Source organism: Lissotriton helveticus, chromosome 5_2, assembly GCF_964261635.1.
Source record: "Lissotriton helveticus chromosome 5_2, aLisHel1.1, whole genome shotgun sequence".
Lineage (NCBI taxonomy): Eukaryota > Metazoa > Chordata > Amphibia > Caudata > Salamandridae > Lissotriton > Lissotriton helveticus.
The window spans coordinates 4,188,416-4,210,145 of NC_136066.1; the positions used below are offsets into that span (position 1 = coordinate 4,188,416).

Genomic DNA, 21,730 nt, shown 5'->3' on the forward strand with positions numbered 1-21,730 from the left:
GGGTAGTAGAGAGATCCCAAAAGTCAAACAGTGGATTCAGGATATGACTTACTGTAAAGACGCTCTGCAAACATATGAGGAGGAGCTGCCCGCTGGTTCCAAGCCCAAAGACTACTGGAAGTCCTTGATCGATTATTTGCAAATGTACCAAGTTGATTAATTGTGCATAGTAGTTGTACTGTGACAGGTGTTATCTGCAGGTGACATTGTCAAATTGCAACATACTGGATGATGGATGTTGTACTACGGTCTGTATGCTGTTCACATGTTTGGACATTGTAGGTCTTTGAAAATACTAATAAAAAAATAAATAAAAAAGTGCAAGCATAGGGACCCAACACTAGATGGCAGACTATGAACAGCATGTGATCTACAACTCACATTGCTCGAACCTGTGCTTTAAACCAAAAAGCGTCTTAACGATTCAAATTTCACTCAATATAGCATTGAAAATTACATTTGACTTGCCTATGGCAAGTCCTGCTCGGTTCTAGAAATAAAATGCAATACTTTTTTTATACTTACCTAATTGGTCTGGATTCAGTCTCTGAGTGTGTGTAATCAGTTCTTGATTGAGTGAACACAATAAGTGCCTAACACACCCTCCTGATAAGCCTCGCTCCTTGACCACACTACCACAAACAGAGCTGTTCGCTATTATCTAAATTAGCCTCGGGGGATCCCCTGGACTCCGTGCACACCGTACCTTACTTTGGTGTAGTATATACAGAACCAGCTTCCTGCAGTGAGGTATTACCTCCTCTAGGCTTTGCTATACCTCAGGGATCCCCTGGGCTCTGTGCACAGCGTACCTTACTTTGGTATAGTATATACAGAACCAGCTTCCTACAGAGTCCACAACCAAGAGCTGTACGGGTGGAGTATACACGAGGCAGAAGATGCACTGCCTCACTGCTGAAGCCCAGCTTCCATCAAGGGATGACCCATCGCTTCAATGTCATGAGGAAGAGACCAACCAGAAATGTGCAGACAGTTTTTATTAGACGAGTGACCGTGATAAAACAGGCTGCATGGCATTAAATAAGGGGCGATTTCATTGCACATTTATGACACTGAATCTAGACGTGACAAGCTTCCATGCCAGAAGGACTTTAAGCAACTCACGGCCATGAGGCTGTGACAAAAAGTAGAAAGTCAAAGAGTACCCTTGTGTTTGGACCACTTAACTAATGACTGGCGAATGAAGTGATGCCGAGATGTCTCAGTGACGAGGACGGAGAAGCTCATGCTCTGCCATTAAACATCTCCCCCACTAATCCCTTTCCCCTTTAAGCGTGATGTGTTTTGGGCTTTCCACATCTGATTGCCTTTTACTTTAATGATTTAGTTTCTGCTGTCATTTCTTGAAAATGTCCTTCATTTATTTCTATTGGAGTGGAGAAGTGTGGCTCAATGGTTAGAGCGGCAGACCCTGATGCAGAGGTCTAGCCCGGGACCAGAGTTCAATTCCCGCCTCGGCGGGTCTTGGGCTCAAAATTCCACGGACCTGATAATTCTCGCCTCGGTGCCTAGTCTAATCATGGGTCCCACTCTGTGACTCTGGGCAATAGCTTGCTTAATCTCCACAACGGCCCCACAACGCTAAGGATGCCTGGCCTCCACCTTGGGGGTGCCCAGGAGTGGACACCTCACAGGGAAAGCCAGGATGGGTTCCACAGCGGTATTCGTACAAGCGCCTTGAGACCCTTGCGGGTGAGTAGTGCGCTATACAAGTATCAATTTACATTTACATTACATTTACATTGTTGCATTTTGGCTACTTCAGTCTGTACCAAAACATTCTGCTAACACCCAATATTCCTCAGAAAGAAAACATTCTCCCTGGCTACCACTCTTTCTTCCCGCAAGTGACTCAGGGCGAGGAGCTTCATTTAACATCCCCAGCACGGAACATCCCCACCCAGTGAACAGGAAATGCAAAAGATGCCGAGGAGGATGGAACATCACTTAACGGGACGCAGAACTTACCACAAACTTCTCTGCCAGTTTATAATGGACAAAGTCGAGGCCCTCCGGGTGCAGAGTCACGCAGACGCTACGACCACCGGACAGGATCGGCTTCCCTAAAAGCAGGTTATTGATCTTATCAAATATCTCCCTCAGCTGCGAACCTGCAGAGAAAAAGAGGAGATATCACACCAAGAGAACAACCCACAATCCACAGCACAACAAACATCTTCAAACAAGAGCTGCTCGGGTCCTTGGAATAAACCACATGGAAAACAGTGTGCCGAGTTGAAGATTAAGAAAAAGAGGCAGGACAATCTGGAAACGGATTCATTTGTCCTTCTCCCCGTCCAGACATTGGTCCCATATTGGAATGCATCTACAGAGCGAGTGGCCATACCGCTCTCTTAAGAACGAACCCACTGACCCCACTGTAAATGGAAGAGGCTGAACACTGCCTTTCGTGCTTTGCGTCCACCTGCTCTCTCCTTCACCACCACTCAAGTACTCTTTCTACAGCCAGAAGTGTACAAAAATGCAAGCAGAGACACCACTAATGAACTCAAATGAAAACCAAATGTGGGGCCTGTGACTAAAGGAATCACTGAAGTGACCCCTGCCATCCGCATACTGAACGCAAGTCAAGAGAAGCCTGTGAATGCACCCAGTCCTGCCGAAAGATGCCCATTCAACAACCAATGTATGTAATGTGAACACGCGTGTTCCCTCTCTGTAACTGTGGACTGCTAGGCGCCTGCAGAATGAACCGACTGCAGAATCACATCCTGTGCATTATCCGGATTAATGATCAGCGTTTCACAAGATGGTGTCAGTCATGGGCATCTTTCTTAAGGGCCCACTGTGCTGCTGCAGCGGCCCCTCGCATACCCTCCCACTATGCCACACTGGAGGAAGCTGCCTCTTTACGTGATATATCCAAAGTTGATACACCATGTAAAGAGTACAGGGGTTCCCTTATGAGTGGACAAGGGCTTGCTATGCAATCCCAAAGCGCTCCATTAGAGGGTAATGTTGTCGAGCAGCCTGAGGCTTAACACAGAGGAGTGCAAGGCATTTGGAAATACACACAATGATTAATAAATAACACTCTACTCAAGAAAGAGGTCCACGCAATTCAAAAAAAAAAACAAGTATCTTCATATATGTTTAGGCATCAGAGAAAATTCGTTCAGGGTAGCACGTTTTTAAATATACATTTTTTCACTTTAAAAAGGGTACAGTATAATTTCTGAGTTCTGCAATGGTATCCTATGAAAGGAAGAACAAGTTTTTTTTTGTTTGTTTTTTTTTTTGCAGAGTTTTATATAGCGCGAACTAGACCCGAACCGAATCAGGTATCAGAGCGCTTTACATATTTTTCCAGTTACGTTACATTTTACGTTTCCAGTTACTTTCATTTTAGGCACGGGGAGATTAAGTGATTTGCCCAGAATCACAGGAGGTTTTGGCGTCGTTACCGAGACTCGAACCCAGATCCCCAGGTCCGAGGTCGAGCGCCTTAGCCGTTAGGCCAACTCCTCTCCCCTTCAAACAGACACAGTACATCAACATACAGGACCAATGTGGGGAGCTGGCTCTTGATGCGATATACCAATAACGGGTTGTATCGTGTAAAGAGTCCAGTGATTCCGCCAGGAGTGTACAGGGCTCCATGTCAAACCAAAGTGCTCCGTTTGTGGTAGTGTGGGCGAGGAGTCTCCGGCCTAACACAGAGGAGTGTAAGACATTTGTTATCCACACAATGACCAATACATGACACCAGACTCAAAGGAGATCAAGACCAATTTTATAAAAAAATAAGCTTCTTTCAAGATTTATTTTAAAACCTTTAAAAAGTGGACACAGCAATTTTTCAGTTTAGCAATGTTAACCTATGGGAGGAAAACAAGAATGCAGTATTGAAGATAAGTACCTGACTTACAAATCCAGTCTTCGGGGTTTCAGGTCAACACCAGGCAATGTTCAATTTAGTACCAAGAGTACACCACCAGCGGCACAGGGACGGCTGGGTGCAGAGGTCAAATTCGGGGTCGGGCATCTAATGTAAACCAATGGAGACTGGGGTTGATTGAAGTTGAGCCGCTCACAGGTAAGTAAAGCGGTGTCAGGGGTCAATCTCCAGGAGTGAAGGTAAGCACGGGGGCACAAGGCAGCACCAAACGTACACCCTCTGCGGCACAGGGGTGGGCGGGTGCAGAGTGCCAACACACATCGGGCACCCAATGCAAAGCAATGGGGAATGGGCTTAGGAAAAAGGCTGCAGGCTCGAGCCAGGAGACTGATCGAAGAAAACCCACAGCTGCCCAGGTAAGTTCTGGTGTTATGGGGCGTAGGGACACCATTGGTCAAGCTGCCCAAGGCCAGGGGCTTTGGGTGCAAGGGTGTCCTTTTGTGTCTGGAACAGCTTACTGGGCAGGTCGTGGTCAGGGGGAGTTTCGGATTGAGGGTGCAGGCGTCGAGGTAGAGTACCGGTGAGACACTTGGACTCGGCCCCGGGCGTCTGGTGCAGAGATGGGTCTGGAGGCAGTTTTGCGGTTCTTTAGGGAAGAGCCCTTCGGTTTTAAAGTTGGTTTCTTCTTGGACAGTTCCGCTGGAGTTTCTTGATATTTCTAGAAAGCAGGCAGTCCTCACAGGGTTTTGGAGGTCGCTGAGCCTGCAGGACGAGTTGACTTTTCTATCAAGGGTGACAGACAGCAGACAGGCCGGCAGGGCTGGGGCCAAGTGAGTCACTGGTCTTTATTTCTAGCTGGGTTGGCTTTTCAGCGACCTGGCTTAGTAGGTCATCAGGAATTTGATTTCAGGGTCTGTGGGTGCCAGCTAATAGTGGGGGTTTGAACAGGGGACTGCAATCTTCTGCTAGCTGCAGAGGTGTGGTGGGAGGGGGGGGTCCGGGGTCGCATTTTAAAGGTGGCAAAGCCTTTGCAGCTTCCCTCTCAAGCACTGTGCTCATAATGGAAGAGGAGGTGTGAAACCTCTGTCTAGGATGGGCTTTGTTTCTGGCCTCAGGCATCCAGAAACATGTCTGGTGTTGGCAGGCTGCCTGAAGCCAGTCCGAGACCACACACGGGTAGGCGGGTTTTAAGGGTGCACCCCTGAGGTACCCTCTAAGCACATGTTTTAATAAATCGAACGGTGGCGTCAGTGTGGCTTTATCAGGAGGAATTGTTTGATACCAAACACTCCTGGGATCTGGGAAGCCTTCACGGTGCCGGGGGACTCTAGCTGTCTAGTTTCCAGCCCATGGGCTCTCTATGGCTTCCCTTGATTGATAATCACAATGGGGTATCCCAGTCACGTGCAGAACCTGGGGTTCGGTACGTTATACGAGCAGTGGTTCTGCCACGATAAGCATCGATACATATCTTACTTAGCCCTCACAGTGGTACGACTACAATTAATGATTCAATGATTCATACCACTGATTGTATAAACCAAGAGACACAGCTGAACTGAATAGTGTTTATTAATAGATTGAAAAAATCATATACTTTAGAGAATAAGTTATACAGAACATGACACATACCCAATATACACAACAAACAAAAGTAGTTTTTTTTTTTACAATAGTGACAAAAGAAAGTGGTTTTTATACATGTATCAACAATGCAAACTGCTCTCTGACCCCATGCCAAACATAGCTGCATCACTACCCTATCGAAAACTTTGTAACAATCTCCCAGATCCCTTTCAGGCTTTGAGGGACAGGTGGCAGGGAGACGTAGGCCAACTTGAAGATGAGGACTGGCAGACAGCACTGATGTCACCAAGGGAGGCAGCTATCACTCTCTGGTTTTTCTTGAACCAGCTAAAAGTCCTCCAAAGAGCATACCTCACGGGAGGGACCCTAGTAAAAATGGGAACCAGACAGAATGCTCTCGGTCTACGTGGCTGTCAAGAGGCAACCTTTTTTCACGCTATATGGGATTGTCCCCTCCTGCGTCACATATGGGAAGGGGCGACAATACAATTGCAAGACGCCATGGGGAAACAAATTGCACTCACACCATCACTGGGGCTTCTTAATATCTGGGATGCTACTGACCTTACAGAAATAGAACAGCAATTAGCCACGCTGGGATACACACTGGTCAAAAGAGTGATAGCAATGAAGTGGGGGCCAGCAGAACGACCGTCGATCAGGCAATGGGAAGCGGAAATGGACAAATGTATGGTTGCCGAAAAAGACGTGTATAAATCTAGAGGATGCCCTAAAGAGTGGAATAAAAAGTGGGGTGGGTGGAACACACACAGAGGCGGTTTTATGTGTATCCCCAATGGTCGAAAAGGACATGTCAAGGCTTACTAATCAGATATTCGCATTGTTAAACCAACTGACTGAAACCATAGTATTGTGCTATGTATAAACAACAAAGAAACTTGAAGGTCTGAACTAGCTGAGTTAAATGGTGTGAGAAGTTGGCCTGATATGCAGTGCTCACTATTCTAGTGATCACTATGTATCAGTCCAGACAACCCTTATTGATGATTGGTTGTAAGTCAACCTTATAGACCAGCTATCCTAGTAGCATGGATACGAGCAGTCTAAGGCTAAGACTCTAGAGGGCGTGTTAAGCCAGCTGTTTTACCATCACATTACCCCTTGAACACCAAGTGAAAGGACACCACACAAGTTATCAAAAATAAAGTATATTTATTTATAACAAGACTACCCTGGCTCTTTATGAGACAGGGAGCTAAGCACACAACAAAACTCTTAAGAAAATACTAAAAGTCGCACAATTTACACAAGTACCCAAGGGGCACGAAAAACCATATACACAAGAAGTGGAATGCGAAGTTACTAGCAGGTAAGTAATACTTTTCTAGACTGTAGAATCGCTAGGCCTACAATGCTGAACCCTTGGATTAGAAGCAGGAGGCCTAGGGACGCCGTGTGCAGAGTGGGAACTCTCACGCGTAATGCGGGAACAAGTCTATGGATACTTGCAATTGCAAAGTTACTGTTCTCGGGCGAACCCGACTAGGTGGGTCGAAAACAAGAGTGGATCCGAACACTTAGGGTGTTGGACTATGCTGGAGCACCGGAGTACTCAGTTTACCTAGCCCAGGGGCTGCGGCTGCATAGGGTTCAAGTTGCGTCAGAAACCCTCGTTGAAGAACCAGGAGCCTGAAGAAAGAAGTTGCTGGCAGGCGGCCAGTGAAGAAGTTCGTGGTGATCCAAGCCTGGATCAGGGAAGAAGAAGACCTGTAAGCAGAGGGGACCAAGTTCTGAATCACTAGCCAGTGATTAGGTGGGCACCAGGATGGCACCGGACGAAGTCACCGCAGTCAGGTGAGTGGGCGCTGCTGGGCTCTGCAGTCTCTCGGACCAGGAGGCGTTGTCGGCGACCAGGATGGAGGTGCGAGCTGTCCCACGAAGGTCTCTGCTGTCGACGTCGCTGGACCCAGGATTGGGGCAACAAGTCTTGGCAAATGCAAGGCCCATGCGGTGGACCTAAAATGGCGTCTTGAGTGGACCAGGAGGGTCCAGGGTGCTTCTCTGAAGGAGGGAAGCAAGGGCCAGTCTGGAGCAACCAGACCAGCGGTGTTTGTCGTCGTGGAGCGTCGTGAGGGGGCCACTAGCCAACGGGCAAGTGACCTGGACAACGCGGTGAGCAGCAAAGAGCAGAAGGGCCCCACGCAGATCTCGTGGATGCAGGGGGGCTGAACTTCGGTGCTGGAGCTGCTCAGGGTCGGGGCTTCTCTTACCCCAAAGCACTCAGTCGAGGGTCACTCGTGGTCGTGCTGGACAAGCGTCGTGCAGTTCTGAAGATGGCCGGTCCTTCGAGGTCTCGTCGCACCCACGGATCACAGCTGGGCTGATGATGTAGGTTGAGGTCAGAGGTGCCAGGGAAGCCGGTTCTCGTCGTGCTGGAGCAGTCTTGATCCGGGGGAGAGACTGGCAACAACCCGCGATGCTTGGTTGGTGCCTGCTGCTGCAGGGTGACTACTCCTTAGTCACAAGGGAGAAATCTTGAGAAGAGTCTTGAGTTCTTCGTGTAGAAGGTCGGTTCAGGATTCAAAGATTGATCTGATTTGGAAGGGGGCCAGTTCCTACCTTTATCCTGCAAAAAGGGGCTGGCACGCGACTAAGTCCTGCCCTATGGGTGGGACTAGGAGGGGGGTGGTTACACCCCTCTCCTTTGGCGGGCTTTCCCCAGATCAGGGGCTGGAGTGCCCCTGGAACTGGTTCAAGCCGGCCTATGCATAGTGAGCACCGGGGTGCCACTTGCAGTCACCTTCCTCTAAAGCCCTGCCTACCTAGGATACACAAAATCCTGTCTGGGACGGTGCTGGCACCGCCCCTGGCAGGAAACCCTTTGTCCTTGCCTCCTGTGCTGGGAGGACTCCCAGCAGCAGGAGGGCAGACTTGTGTCTCGGTGGCAGCATCCATCTTGTGGAGCTGAGGCTATGTCTGACTTTAACCGGGGTTACAGGTTACATACATGTCGTGTCCCTCTAGAAGGGTGGAATGCTAACCCCGTCGCCAGAATTGGCGAGGGGTTAGTATTCCAATTCGTATGACACCTTACTCGACATGTTTTGATAAAGCGATACCAGAGTTGGCATATAACCGCGAGGATTATAATGCACTTAAGAGTATATGGTATGCGATATCCTGGAAACGGCTAAGGGATGGATCCCGAAATCCGCAGACAGGCTCAGCTCATGCCAGAGCACCATCTCACACGATTCCAAGCACTCTGCCTTCAGGATTGTCAAGGCCTGCCATAGGAGTGACTGATAGGAGATCTGTGTGTCCATTTAGGTTTAGATATAGGAATACTATATCTACAGCAGAGGGTGGGTACACCACTTTGCCCGAGCTGTCAAGCAGCCAGTTGTGTCTGATTTAGTTAGTCAGCCCAGGGGTGGCATAATACATGCTGCCGCCCCTGGGAGACTTCTGGGTACACCTCAGCCCTGGGTACAGGGACTTGGAGAGGGCCCAGTGCCAATTCAGTACCTGGGTACAATTTGGAGTAGAGAGAACAGCTAGGCTGTGGGTCTGATTAGCAGGCCCACAGCCAGGGAAAGTCGTAAACCAGTGAAGCAAAAAGCAAAAATCTGGGTGATCATAGGATTGCAGACCCTACTCTCCTACAAATGGGTTATCACCAGACTCGGCACAATACATGTGCAGTACATCAGCTATCACGTGATGGAGAGACATTCAACATAATAGTTTAAGTCCTATCAGCCCACCCACGTGGCGGAGCCTCATCATGTAGGACATCTTGAACTAGGTCTGTGTCCCGAAGCCCAGATGTATTGGCTTTGTATCACTAGGCCGTAGTTCAGTAAATGTAAGTGTATGTAACACAGACCTAGTTATAGACAAAACATCACCATGGGGTCTTCATCAGGACAATGGAACAGTTGTGCATCGCCTTCTGAAAGAATGAAGAGGCAGCGAGCCATGTCGATATTCAGTAACCTGTACTTTCAATTACAGGTGAATAATTTCCAAAGCCCACAGGGACTAAAGATTCTTCACCAAATGTAGAGATTGGAGTAATCTTCCTCCTTAAATCTCTTAAGCCTCAAAAATCGGGTGTGAGTTTTGTCAAAAACATAGGTCCTACTAGTAATAAATTATCGGGGAACACGTGCTCCCATGTAACCTCCGGCGTCACGCGCTCGGAGAATAGTGAAAGGGTGTCTTACACCACTAAAGGCGCACACACTATTGATCCAGCTAGCGGGGCCAGCAGACTCTTCCCGCATACAACATCAGCATTCTGGAGTAATTCGCATACCCTTGACTTCACCGGCATTTCTCACTCTGAATAAACTAACAAAGCACTTCCACTGGCACTTACAATGTTAAGAACATACTTAAATGTTGTAGGGGTAGATCGGCTCATGCAGATATGCCCTCCCTGAGATATAGCGCACCCTGCCTTAGGGCTTGTAAGGCCTGCTAGAGGGGTGACTTATCTATACCGTAGGCAGTGCTTCTTTGACATGGCACACAGGCAGTGTGCAATAGCGACTGTCATTTTTGTCCCCACCAAGGGAAGCAGGCTGCATTGGATATTTTGCATGGTCTTGGTGAGGGGTCCCTAGGAGACCCTCCTAAGTCCCCATGCCCTTTGCACCAGGGGTTTTATTTACTAGGGATTTACAGGGGGACCTGAATTTGTGCCAATCGTGGTACAGTTTTAGGGAAGGAGCTCTGGCACAGGGGACCTGGTTGGCAGAGACCCTGTGCACTTTCAATCTAAACCACTTCATGTTCGAGGCAAAAAGGGGGGGGCTAGTTCAAGGCAAAAAGTGGGGGCTAACCATGTCAAAAGAGGCACTTCCTAACAAGCAATGTCCAGGAGTCAAAGTGAATAGTGGGAAACATCCAAGAAACCACCAACAAAACACCATCAGCGGCACTGGCTCGGCCGGGTGCAAAGGAGTGTTGGGAGCACAATAGGCTTCTATGGAGATTGGTCACTGTGAAAAGAGGCTGCAGGCTCTGGCTGGAAGGTCAGTTGAGGTGAACCAACAGGGAGGTTCAAGGTTTGCAGTGCTCACGGATGTAGGGACACCTGGGGCGCTCCTCTCCGCTGCCCACGAGTGACGGATGTAGAGGTGTCTTTAGGCATAGAGTTTTCTTACCGGGAGCGGTCGCTGTTGAGGGGGGACAGAGCTCAGAAGCAGCAGGTGACGTTGGGGAGTCCATGAGGGGTGAAACTACAATGGATTCAAGCTCTGGAGGACTGGGGCACCTTGCAGACACTGGTGGCCTACTTCAACTTGGGCCAGAGGCGGCGGGTGCAGTGGTGGATTCAGGTGTCGGGTTTTGGCGGTTCCGGAGGCCTCAGTTCTTTCTTTTGGAGCTGCTCAAAGATGCAGGGAACAGGTCTACCTCTGTCCCACTTGAGATCTTGGTTCTTTATCGAAGGCCGGCAGTCCTCCCACGTTTCTGGAGTCAACAGCTGCAGGATGTGTCTACTTTGGCGCAGTTTTCAACGAGGGATCCCAGCAGGCTGCGGGGCTGGTACCAGGTCAGCTGCTTCTCTCCTCTTCGGCTGTACTTCAGTGTTCGCTCTCTATCTTGGTCATCAGGTTCTACTTCTCTTGTGCCAGGCACTACCCTAAATAGTGAATTTAGGGATGTTAGGGAGTGAAGGATAGTAGCTAATGGGCTACCGACCCTTGAGGTCACTATGCCCCCTATATGACCAATTCCTGTGGGAAGAGGGCATAACCCTGTGCCAGAAACCTAAGTATGCCACCACAAAGATGGCTACTTCTGAAAAATTGTGTCCACCTCACAGTAACCCACCATAGGGGTGGTACAAGCCTGGAGATGGCACACCTCCCTGACTAGCTAGTTTGCCTGCCTGTCCGGGTGCCAAATGGGCTCTGGACAACAAGGGGGAGGGGGGGGCTTGTTTGTTTCCCATATAAAGTCATTTCAAGGTGTCTCACTAGAATAGTGGACATCATATACCAGGCTAACTTCTCACAATGTTCTTTCCCTAATACTGCATTGAAGCCTAAACCCAATTGGCATCTCTGGCCACAGGTCAGCCCCTGGAAAATGTTACCACAGGTACCCAGGGTACTGTGACCAGAGAAGGCCTCTAAGGGCTGCAGCACTTGTTGTGCCACAATTAGAGGTCCAGTACCTTCACACTGCCTCTGCAGGCTGCATGTTTTGGTGCAGAACAAAGTGAAGAGTCGACATGGCACACATCCCTGTCTGCCATGCCTACAACCCACTGCCCTGGCATAGATCAGTCATCCCTCTAGCTGGGTGCACTATACCAGTGGTGAGGGTACACGTGCAGGAGCCCTGTACCCCTACAGTGTCTAAATCCATTCTTAGACATTATAAGTGCAGTGATGCCACTAACAGTATATGATACTGGGAGGTTGTCATTATGAACTCCACAGCACCGTAATGGCTTTACTGAGAAGTTTGGTATCAAATTTCTCAGCACATTAAATCCACACAAATGCCAGTGTGGGATTTAATCAAAAATGCACACAGAGGGCATCTTAGAGATGCCCTCTGAAAACTAACCCACCACTAGTGTCCATGTTGAGAGGGCGGCTTTCAGCTGCCACCACCAGACATGTTTCTGGACCCCTGGGTCGAGAGCCTGCTGCTCTCGGGGGCATGAAACAACGCACATCCTGGGACGAGGTGCCAAGCCTCCTCGCCCAGGACAGGCAAGGTCCACGATTTGGAAGTTTCAAAGGCTTGACGCCTTTGTGAGCTTCCCCAGGGCACTAGCTGCTTTCAGCAACAGATCCCCACTGGTTTTGATCCCCACTTTGGGCGGGAGAACCGACGGGAAAAACAAGTGAGGAAGAGAGGTGTACCTCTACCAACTCCACCCCTCAGGTGGGGGAGGCGAGCTGAAGTCCAACTCTTAGTCCCCACCATCTTGCAGAATGGCTTATGCCCCCCTCCCACTGGAGGGTGGCATTATCGGGAGTGTACCTACCCCAGGCAAGGGACCCATTGGTCCCAACATTTTATCTACCTGTAACAACCCTAAATCTAGTATTTAGGGGCACCCCTGAACCTTGCTTTCTAAGACCAGAAGAAACTAAAAGAAAAGAAAAAGGACTGAACAGCCGTGCTGAAGCTGACAAGAGGAAGATGCCCACTGACTTGGCCCAGCCCTACCAGCCTGTTTCCACCTCGAACCTGCTCCCGCGAAATCCCGATGTGTCCTGCAGCCAGCAACCTCGAAAACCCAGGAGGACCCGCCTGCCTTCAACCACAAAGATTGTCTCCAGTGAAAACCGGATTTGTTCATCTGCAACCTGTGGCTCCGGCCGCACACTGCGAATCCACACTAATCTGTGTGGAGTTTGAAAACCTAAAGAAATTCTTTAAAATTGTACAATTTAACAAAAACGCTTTTACTTACCCGTTTACAGGAAATGTCCCGGTGTAGTATCTAGGTACACTACACTGTGCAAGAAAAGTAATCTAAAAAGTAACTTACCTGGTATTTTAGTGACAAGCCCATTCAAGTCTATGTACTGTATTTACAAAGCATTGCATTTCTCTGAAACAATATTGTAAGTCAAAAGGAAGTGCATATACCATTAAAACTGCATATTTACTGCAAAGTATTTATCACTTACCTGTGCCAGGCTTGCTTGGTTCTAGGAAATAAAATAACTAAAAGAATATTTTTATACAAAAACAATTGGTCTGAAGTTCAGTCTGAGTGTGTGAAATCATTTGCTGATTGAGTACAACAAATGCTTAACACTACCCTCGGATACTGCCTTACTGCTCGACCACACTACCCCAAGTAGAGAGTAGGGTTCTATCTCTGCCTACATTTTGGGTTCCACTGGACTCTGTGCACACTATACCTCCCTTTGGCATAGTATATACAGAGCCAGCTTCCTACGTTGGTGGATCAGCGGTGGGATATACAACGTTGCATTTGTTGGACTACTTGGTTACCACCTGATCACACGACAGAGCTCTTAAATTGTCTTCAGAATTCAGATTTTTCAAATTGGCGATTTTTATGCAAAATTAAAAAAAAGTCTTGCTAGGACCTTGGTTAAGTCCCTGTAGAATTTAAGACAAATAAAAAGTCACTTTAGCTAGGGTTAGAAATCTTTTATAACAATGTCTCAAAACAAGAACCCAGCTGTTAGTAAAAATAACCACAATGGCAAAGAGGAAATGGTTGAGGAGCTCAACTTCACCCCTTACCTTCACTTGTCTTTCAAGGTCCCTATGCAAAATAAAAAATATAACCATGGTGTCCCATCTCACCAAACAAAAGCTTAAGGAGCTCAAAGAGGGGGTTTGAACAGGGGACTGCAATCTGCTGCCAGCTGCAGAGGCTGAGGGTCGCTTTATAAAGGCGTCAAAACCTTTGAAGCTTCCCTCTCAAGTACGCTGCTCATATTGGGAGAGGAGGTGTGAAGCCTCTGCTTAGGATGAGCTTTGATTCTGGCCTCAGGCATCCAAAAACATGGTGCTAAGGACCACCCATCTGAAAATGGTGAAGACCAATCAGATGAGGAAGAAGAGGAAGGGGATGACCAGGTAGATCAACCCCTCCACTTCATAGGGAGAAAAGGCCCCAAGTGCCCCTGACTCCAAGAGTAAACCTCTCAGTACCAAGATCCCACACAGGTGGATCAGGTACCACTGAGGACATTGAGGACAGCGTCAATGACGGGGACAGCCTTTTAGCAAGGCTGACCAAAAGACTGGATCTAGAGGCCGGGTTGCTGGCTCTAGAAAGAGAGAGAGCAGAGATGGGCCTAGCACTTATCAATGGCAGCAGGTTATTGGCCTGAAACAGGTAGTGGTCTCTCCAAAGCTACCAGCCGCATGTCTGCTTGGCAATGACCTGGAAACGTCAGCATGGGCGGAGGTTGAACTGAACACCCATGGAGCAATGCTGGATAACCCTAAATTGGTGTGTGTAAAAACAAGAGTCCAGGGCAGAAAAGATGGTGAAAAACAACTGTTGGAGCTTGAAAGTATGGCCCAACACACCAAGAGAAAAGGTAAGAAGACTGGGGAAGCAGCTTCAGTACAGCAAAAGTACCAGGCCCCCTCTCCTCAGGGAGAGGACTTGGATACCCAGAAGGAACTGAGCCTATGGAGCTTGAGCCTTACCAGGCTGGACTCCTGGGCCCAGGGGGACCCACTAGGGAAGAGCTGTGCCTTGAACAGCAGGAATGTCCAAATCTTGAAAGCCTGAGGCAGCTGCTACCCAGGAAAAAGGAGATATCAGTGGCACCCACAGAACTTATTGGGAAGAGGGACTACTGTACACTGAGGCCAAAGACCCCAATTTTGGAGCTACCAGGAGAGTGGTAGGGCCTCAGAAGTACAGGGAGTTCCTCCTAACGTTAGCTCATGACATCCCCCTAGCTGGACATCTGGGCCAAACCAAAACTTGGGAAAGGCTAGTGAGCCACTTTTACTGGCCCCAGAGGTCTCAGAAGGTGAATGCGTTTGTCAGCTCCTGTGTCACCTGTCAGGCCAGTGGCAAGACAGGTGGCAAACCAAGCCCCCCCCCTGATACCACTGCCAGTGGTGGGGGTACCCTTTGAAAGGGTAGGTGTGGACATAGTGGGTCCACTTGCACCTCCCACAGACTCAGGGAACAGATTCATTCTAGTGGTAGTGGATCATGCTACTAGGTACCCTGAAGCAATTCTACTTAGGACTACTGCAGCCCCTGCAGTAGCCAAGGCCCTCCTGGGAGTCTTCACCAGGGTCGGGTTTCCTAAGGAGGTGGTTTCAGACAGAGGTTCCAACTTCAGGTCTGCTTACCTGAAACATATGTGGAAGAAGTGTGGAGTGCAGTACAAGTTTACTACTCCCTACCACCCACAAACCAATGGACTTGTTGAGAGATTCAACAAGACATCTAAAGGCCCGATTATGGGGCTCCCTGAAAAACTCAGAAGGAGATGGAATGTCTTCTTACCATGCTTGCTTTTCGCTTACAGAGATGCCTCAGAAGGGAGTAGGTTTTTCCCCCTTTGAACTTATGTTTGGTCATCCTGTAAGGGGACCACTTTGTCTTGTAAAGGAGGGTTGGGAGAGGCCTCTCCAAGAACCCAAGCAAGATATTGTGGACTATGTGCTTGGCCTAAGGTCCAGAATGGCTAGGTATATGGAAAAGGCATCCAAGAATGTTGAGGCCAGCCAGGAGCTTCAGAAGCACTGGTATGATCAAAAAGCTGCACTGGCTGAATTTCAACCTGGGCAACAGGTGTGGGTTTTGGAGCCAGTGGCCCCAAGGGCACTCAGAGATAGATGGAGTGGCCCTTACCCTATCCTGGAGAAAAAGAGTGAGGTCACTTACTTAGTTGACCTGGGCACAAGCAGGACACCCAAAAGGGTTATCCATGTGAACCGCCTTAAGCTCTACAATGACAGGGCTGACCTCACCATGCTGATGGTGACTGATGACGTACAGGAAGCAGAGAGTGAACCCCTCCCTGATCTCCTCTCTTCCAGCCCAAAAGATGGGTCAGTAGATGGAGTTGTCTTTTCAGACACCCTCACGCCCCAACTGCAGACTGACTGCAAGCAAGTCTTGCAACAGTATGCTAGTCTCTTTTCCCTGATCCCTGGTCTGACAAACTGGTGTACCCATGATGTGGACACTGGTGACAGTGTACCTGTCAAAAATAAAATCTATCGACAATCAGACCAAGTCAAGGAAAGCATCAGAGCTGAAGTCAGCAAGATGCTGGAGTTAGGGGTTATTGAACCCTCTGAGAGCCCCTGGGCTAGCCCAGTGGTTCTAGTCCCCAAACCTCATCCACGGGCTGGAATGAGAGAGATGAGGTTCTGTGTGGACTATAGAGGACTCAACTCTGTCACCAAGACAGATGCTCACCCTATCCCAAGAGCAGATTAACTGATAGATAAATTGGGGGCAGCCAAATTTCTCAGTACCTTTGACTTAACTGCAGGGTACTGACAGATTGGCATGGTCCCAAGAGCAAAAGTGAAAGACTGAATTCTGCGGACACAATTCTCTTTCTCTTTCTTTGGAGGGGGGGGGGGGGGGGGGGGGGGTTGATGAACTTTGACTGAGTGCGCCCTGGGCTCCTGCTAATCAGTTATCCAAGGCCTATGTTCTTTCCCTAAAACTGCATTAAAGCCTAAACTCAACACCAGCCCCATCCCTACAGGACCAGAGCCCGAGACCCCAAGTCTACTCAGTACAGCCACTACTCATCCCTAACACCAGCCCCATCACCACAGGACCAGAGCCCGAGACCCCAAGTCTACTCAGTACAGCCACTACTCATCCCTAACACCAGCCCCATCCCCACAGGACCAGAGCCCGAGACCCCAAGTCTACTCAGTACAGCCACTACTCATCCCTAACACCAGCCCCATCCCCACAGGACCAGAGCCCGAGACCCCAAGTCTACTCAGTACAGCAACTACTCATCCCTAACACCAGCCTTCTCCCTCCAGGACCACAGCTTAAAATCATGGGTCCAGCATCTAGTCTTCTCTAACGCCATTTCCATCAAGTCCCCGCTCCCTTGTGCTACACCAGCGCTCTCCTAACCACACCACGGGTACAGGCTGCACCCCCTTTGAAAGCCTCCTGCTCGCCCCGTGTCCAAGCGATCCGCACCCAGTTCACCGTCAAGTACCCAATGCCCAGTCCCCCCCATTCTATTCACAAGACTAATCCCTAAAGACGTCACCCGAGCTGCTCTCACAGAGGCAAAGGCTGCGCGCTCTGTAAGCCCCACCAGCCTTCGACGCTTCTTACCGGAGATGGTGCTGATCTGACTCACAGGAATCGTTGCTGCTTTCTGTAACTCCATCTTGATCTTCTTTATCTGCAAGAAGTGGGAGAATCACAGATGATTTGGGATGCACTGGACCAGCTCACAAGAAACTTCTGATGAACCCAATGAAACGTTCGAGAGGTTTACCAGATAGAGGAGAGATTGGCGTTCAGCAATGCACAGGGAGAGACCAGGGAGCACAACCCTGAGGATTTCATGCGTCACTCACCTGAGGATCTTTGGGGCTGGACAGCCCGCTGAAGGCAGCGAGGCACTGAGCACAGCTGTCCTGGAGCTGCCTGTACCGCTTCATCACGAGGGAGTTGGGCTTCACACGCAGGCCTGGGAGAGGGAAAAAAAGAAGGCAGGCCATGCGATCACAGCTTGTTCAGACAAGGATGAATGAAGACAGAAAACAATCTGTTAAGTTAGAGGGGTTTCCCAGATCTAAATGATCTCGGTCGGGCTGCTGAAAGATGGAAAGTTAAGGAGCGCTGAAAAGCCAAGTTTTCAGATGTTTCTGGAAAGTCAGATGTCATGGGGACTATGGAGGAGACTCTGAGAGCATTATTAAGATTCATGTTACTGACTTTGGATATTGCCTAGAAAGGACAGGCACGGGAATGCCACAAAGAGTGCCGTTATGTTTAGGAAAATTGATGGGAAAGGGATTACATGGTGGTCAGTCCAAATACGAGGAGTGGATGGCCTGACAGATACAACAAAGATAACAAAATATAGGGTCAAGAAGATATCCCAAACATACATAGGGCTTTTAACTGATTATTGGAGGCTGACAAAGTGTTAAGGAGCTCAGCAGTGTCGGACCACTTAGCCATGTTAAGATGGATACTTCCTCCCGACATCACCCATATTTAATCCTTTGGGATCTGATCTCGCGAAGGCTGAGATGTCTAGCTACAACCATGCATTAATGTCTCTTGCCGGTTCCTTAGCGGCCTGTTCTTCCACCTGGTGCAGAAGCAGCTAGGGTTCATCTAACGCACACCTTCTACTAGGGGCTTTCCTCCAGGATCCTCGATCGGCGTCACTGTGTGAAGCTTCATCTGTTGTTGCTGCTTCTCGGCCTCCTTTTGGCGCTCACTTGCAACCACCGCTGCTGCTGCTGCTGCTTCTGCATCCTTTCGGACCTTCTCTATGGCAGTCGTTAACTCCTGCTGCATGCTGCCCACTAGTCCTCGCATTTCCAGAAGTGCACGCTCTCCAGTACTCACGTCCTCCTGAGTAGGTAGGGTCCGCTGCAAGAAGGAATAGGAAACCAGTGAGAAACCAGCCAGGGAATAAGAACAAAAGGCTAGTATAAGAGGAGAAGCCTAGAAAGGTAAAGGAGGGAAGTCCACAGGTCTATCCCAAGATATAGAAGGTACAAGTACGACAAAGGAGCGCTCAAATGGTTACCTTAGGGTAAAGGCGACCTTTCACAGATATACGCAGGCATACCTGAGGACTCACCAGGGAAGGAGGAGCCCACGGATCTACACAGGGCACAGGAGGCCTCTTCAGGAGAAGAAGAACTCACTCATCCAAGCAGAAAGGGGAACATCATGACAGACAAACTCAAAGGGCTACCCAAACGTCAGGAGGCATTACTAGAATAAAGAGGAGGCCCCACATAGAGGCAAGAGACCTCAATTGACAGGGAGGAACTCTCAAATCTACGCAGGGGTGTAGGAGGCTGCAGGAGGCAGGGAGGCGCTCACAAACCTACGCAAGGTTAAAAAACACCTCAACAGAGATCAACGCAGGCATACGTCAGAGAAGCTAAAAAAGGTACCTACAAGTACAAGAGGACTTAGCAGGACCAAGAGCTCAAAGATTTACCCACAGGTATGAGAGGCCCTCCCCATGGTAAAAAAAGAGCCCACAATCACATATCTAGCAGGGGTAGAGGAAGCATTCATCAGAAGAAAGAGTCACAAATCTACCCAAGGACACCAGAGTCATCACTACGACAATACAAGATCGCATAACTCCCCATGGGTCATTATTTTACAGAAGGATAGGGAAGACCCCAAGAGCACAGCTCACAAATATAGTCAGCGGTACTGGAGGTCAAAGAGACAAAGACGGGGTAGGGAGATCGCATATATACCCGTGAATAGAGGATTCCCTCCAATGGGGACGGAAGATGGGGTTCAAATCTGCTCTGGCGCATTGGAGATGCTTACCAGGAGAGAGGAGTCCTAAATTTGAACAGTGGCATGGGGATGCTCTGGAAAGACAGTGTTACACGAGGCCCTCAGTGGAGCAACGACGGCAATGAGGACGTTTTACATGGGCACAGAAGCCAGAGGCCAAGGTCTGAAATCTGGCCATGAGCAAGGGGCCCCAGGAAGATGCAGAATAAAGCTCCATCCAACAACCTGCCCGGAACACGGTTCCCAAAAGGAAATTAATGTCCAGCACAGCCAGGTCTACGCATCAGTTCCCAGGAGGTGGTACTACCACGATGCCTGGGGAAGACGAGCACTCGCATCACCAGAGGCAAAGAAGCAGAATTCAAGATTAAGTCACCATCTCCAAGACAGGACTCACTAGCACCGGAATAAACTGCCTCTTGGAGCTATGCTTGTTGATTAGAAATAAAACGTGCTGCATTAATCACCCAGTTTCACCCCGGAGCTATACATGAAGCAGAGAAAGGCAGTAAACCCCAGAGAAGCAAAGGAGCCAAAGCCAGACAAACCGATCTCTAGTTACCTCTCTGCTGCTCCGGATGATTCCAGACAGGAGCCCGCAAATCTGGTTGCCACGGTTGCTATATCCGGACATGTCGACATGCAGCACCTCTTTGTGTTCGTATTTTGGGTCAATTTGCTGGTTGAGCTGCAGTACCTCTTCCTGGATGGAGTAGAGGCGTTCGAGCCGGGCACGACCCTCTTCCTGCCTCAGGCGCTCTTGCTCCTGCTGCCGCTGCTTCTGCAGCTCCGCGTCACGCAACTTGAGGTTAATGATCTGAAAAAGAAGCAGTGAAGTCATCCAATGCAGGCGTAAAAGCTCAGCCGAAACCAGGTGCTCCTAGGAACATCGGGCTCTTCTGTGTGCCAAGGACCTTTCTCAGTTGAATCAGTGTGACCCTCCACCACTCTCTCCTAGATTAGAGTCTTCTAAAGTCCTCCCCACCCGTGAGATCCTCCATACCAATTTCCTAATCTTGGGCACTAAGTGCGAACCTCTCTTCTTCCCAGAGATGGCCAGCACACCAACAGGTGCAAAGCAAACAAAGTTCCACAAAGAGAACAGCCTGCCAAAATGTGCCCATCAAACATTCAAGTCCGACCAACATGTGAACCCCTCAATAACCTGCAAGGAAACAAAAGGCCACATACTACACGGTACACACAGGTACCCCCATCACTCCGGCTTAAGGATTATTAGACGCAAGTACACAGTATCACCAGGTTGACCTCGCCACACTAAGCGGGCTAAACACTGGGTATGGTTTGGACATCAATGGAATAACAAAACACCACAAACAACAGAAGGCAGAAGTGTTACTTTGGTACGGTTAATCTCACCATCAGAGAAGTAGGAGTGCAATTTCCCCACACCATTCAGGGCAAACATCAATTCCCATCACACCTCCCACTGCCAATTCGGCTTGGCACATCTCAATCATTTCACTTTATGGCGCTCCTCGTCTCAGTCTGGTGCGTACACAACCAGTCTACTGGCAATGAATGGCCCACTGTACAGCACAGACACCTCATGTCCCGCCAAGGAAGAGCCCTCACTCGACACCATCCAATCATCTCCAGGTCTCTTTATCAACAGCAGCGGTGCAGACAATCTTCACCATTTTAATCCACATCACAAACAACAGCTTCGAATACACAGCTTCTACCGGCCGTAACTGGCATACAGCCCACAAACATCCCTGCAATCCTAAACCAGCAACAACTCCAACTTCCTAACCCTGGTTAAATTCTACCCTCTGGTGTATCAAAACTTGAGGGGGCATCCCTGCAAGGGGTATGGAGGGGCCCCCTCCGAGCCCAATCAGGAGCTCTCCGGCCAGTGTGCTATGCTGAGGGGGACCCCTGGAGCTTGGATGCCCCCACCCAAAGCGGGGGCCTGTCTTACGCCCCTGATTCTACAATCAAGACACGCTGGAAGGAACAGACAATGTAATTTCCCCTATTACACAGAAGAGAGACAGAGGAAAGTCCACCCATAGTCCAGACAACGACAATCCTACAACATATTTGCGCATGAGCGCTTGTACACCTAGAGTCTTCGTAACACTTTGGAATACTAGCTGGGTTTCCACACTTCTCCTGTTCTTCGCCTGCATCTGTAGGGCTAGCTCCTCAGACCTGTTCACCAATCTCTTACTTTCCAAAGTGCATACTCTTACTGGCTGATCTGCTGCCAGCGAGATCCACACAACAATTTCCAAAGTCGCAATCAAAGCCAAGACGCACTCCCTGCCCCCCAAGGGACCACG

At 49.2% G+C, this 21,730-nt stretch overlaps 1 protein-coding gene across 2 annotated transcripts in view; it reads right to left on the reverse strand.

Moving 5' to 3' along the window:
* GLE1 (GLE1 RNA export mediator) overlaps positions 1 to 21,730 on the reverse strand; it is a 171,872-nt gene that overhangs the window by 84,295 nt on the left and 65,847 nt on the right. For both annotated transcript variants that reach the window (XM_078646606.1, XM_078646607.1), the window contains 5 exons: positions 19,984 to 20,238; positions 18,272 to 18,521; positions 17,492 to 17,604; positions 17,244 to 17,313; positions 1,990 to 2,132 (listed from right to left, as the gene is read on the reverse strand). In XM_078646606.1, coding sequence (XP_078502732.1) covers positions 1,990 to 2,132; positions 17,244 to 17,313; positions 17,492 to 17,604; positions 18,272 to 18,521; positions 19,984 to 20,238 — 831 coding nt within the window. The remainder of the gene's footprint in view (positions 1 to 1,989; positions 2,133 to 17,243; positions 17,314 to 17,491; positions 17,605 to 18,271; positions 18,522 to 19,983; positions 20,239 to 21,730) is intronic.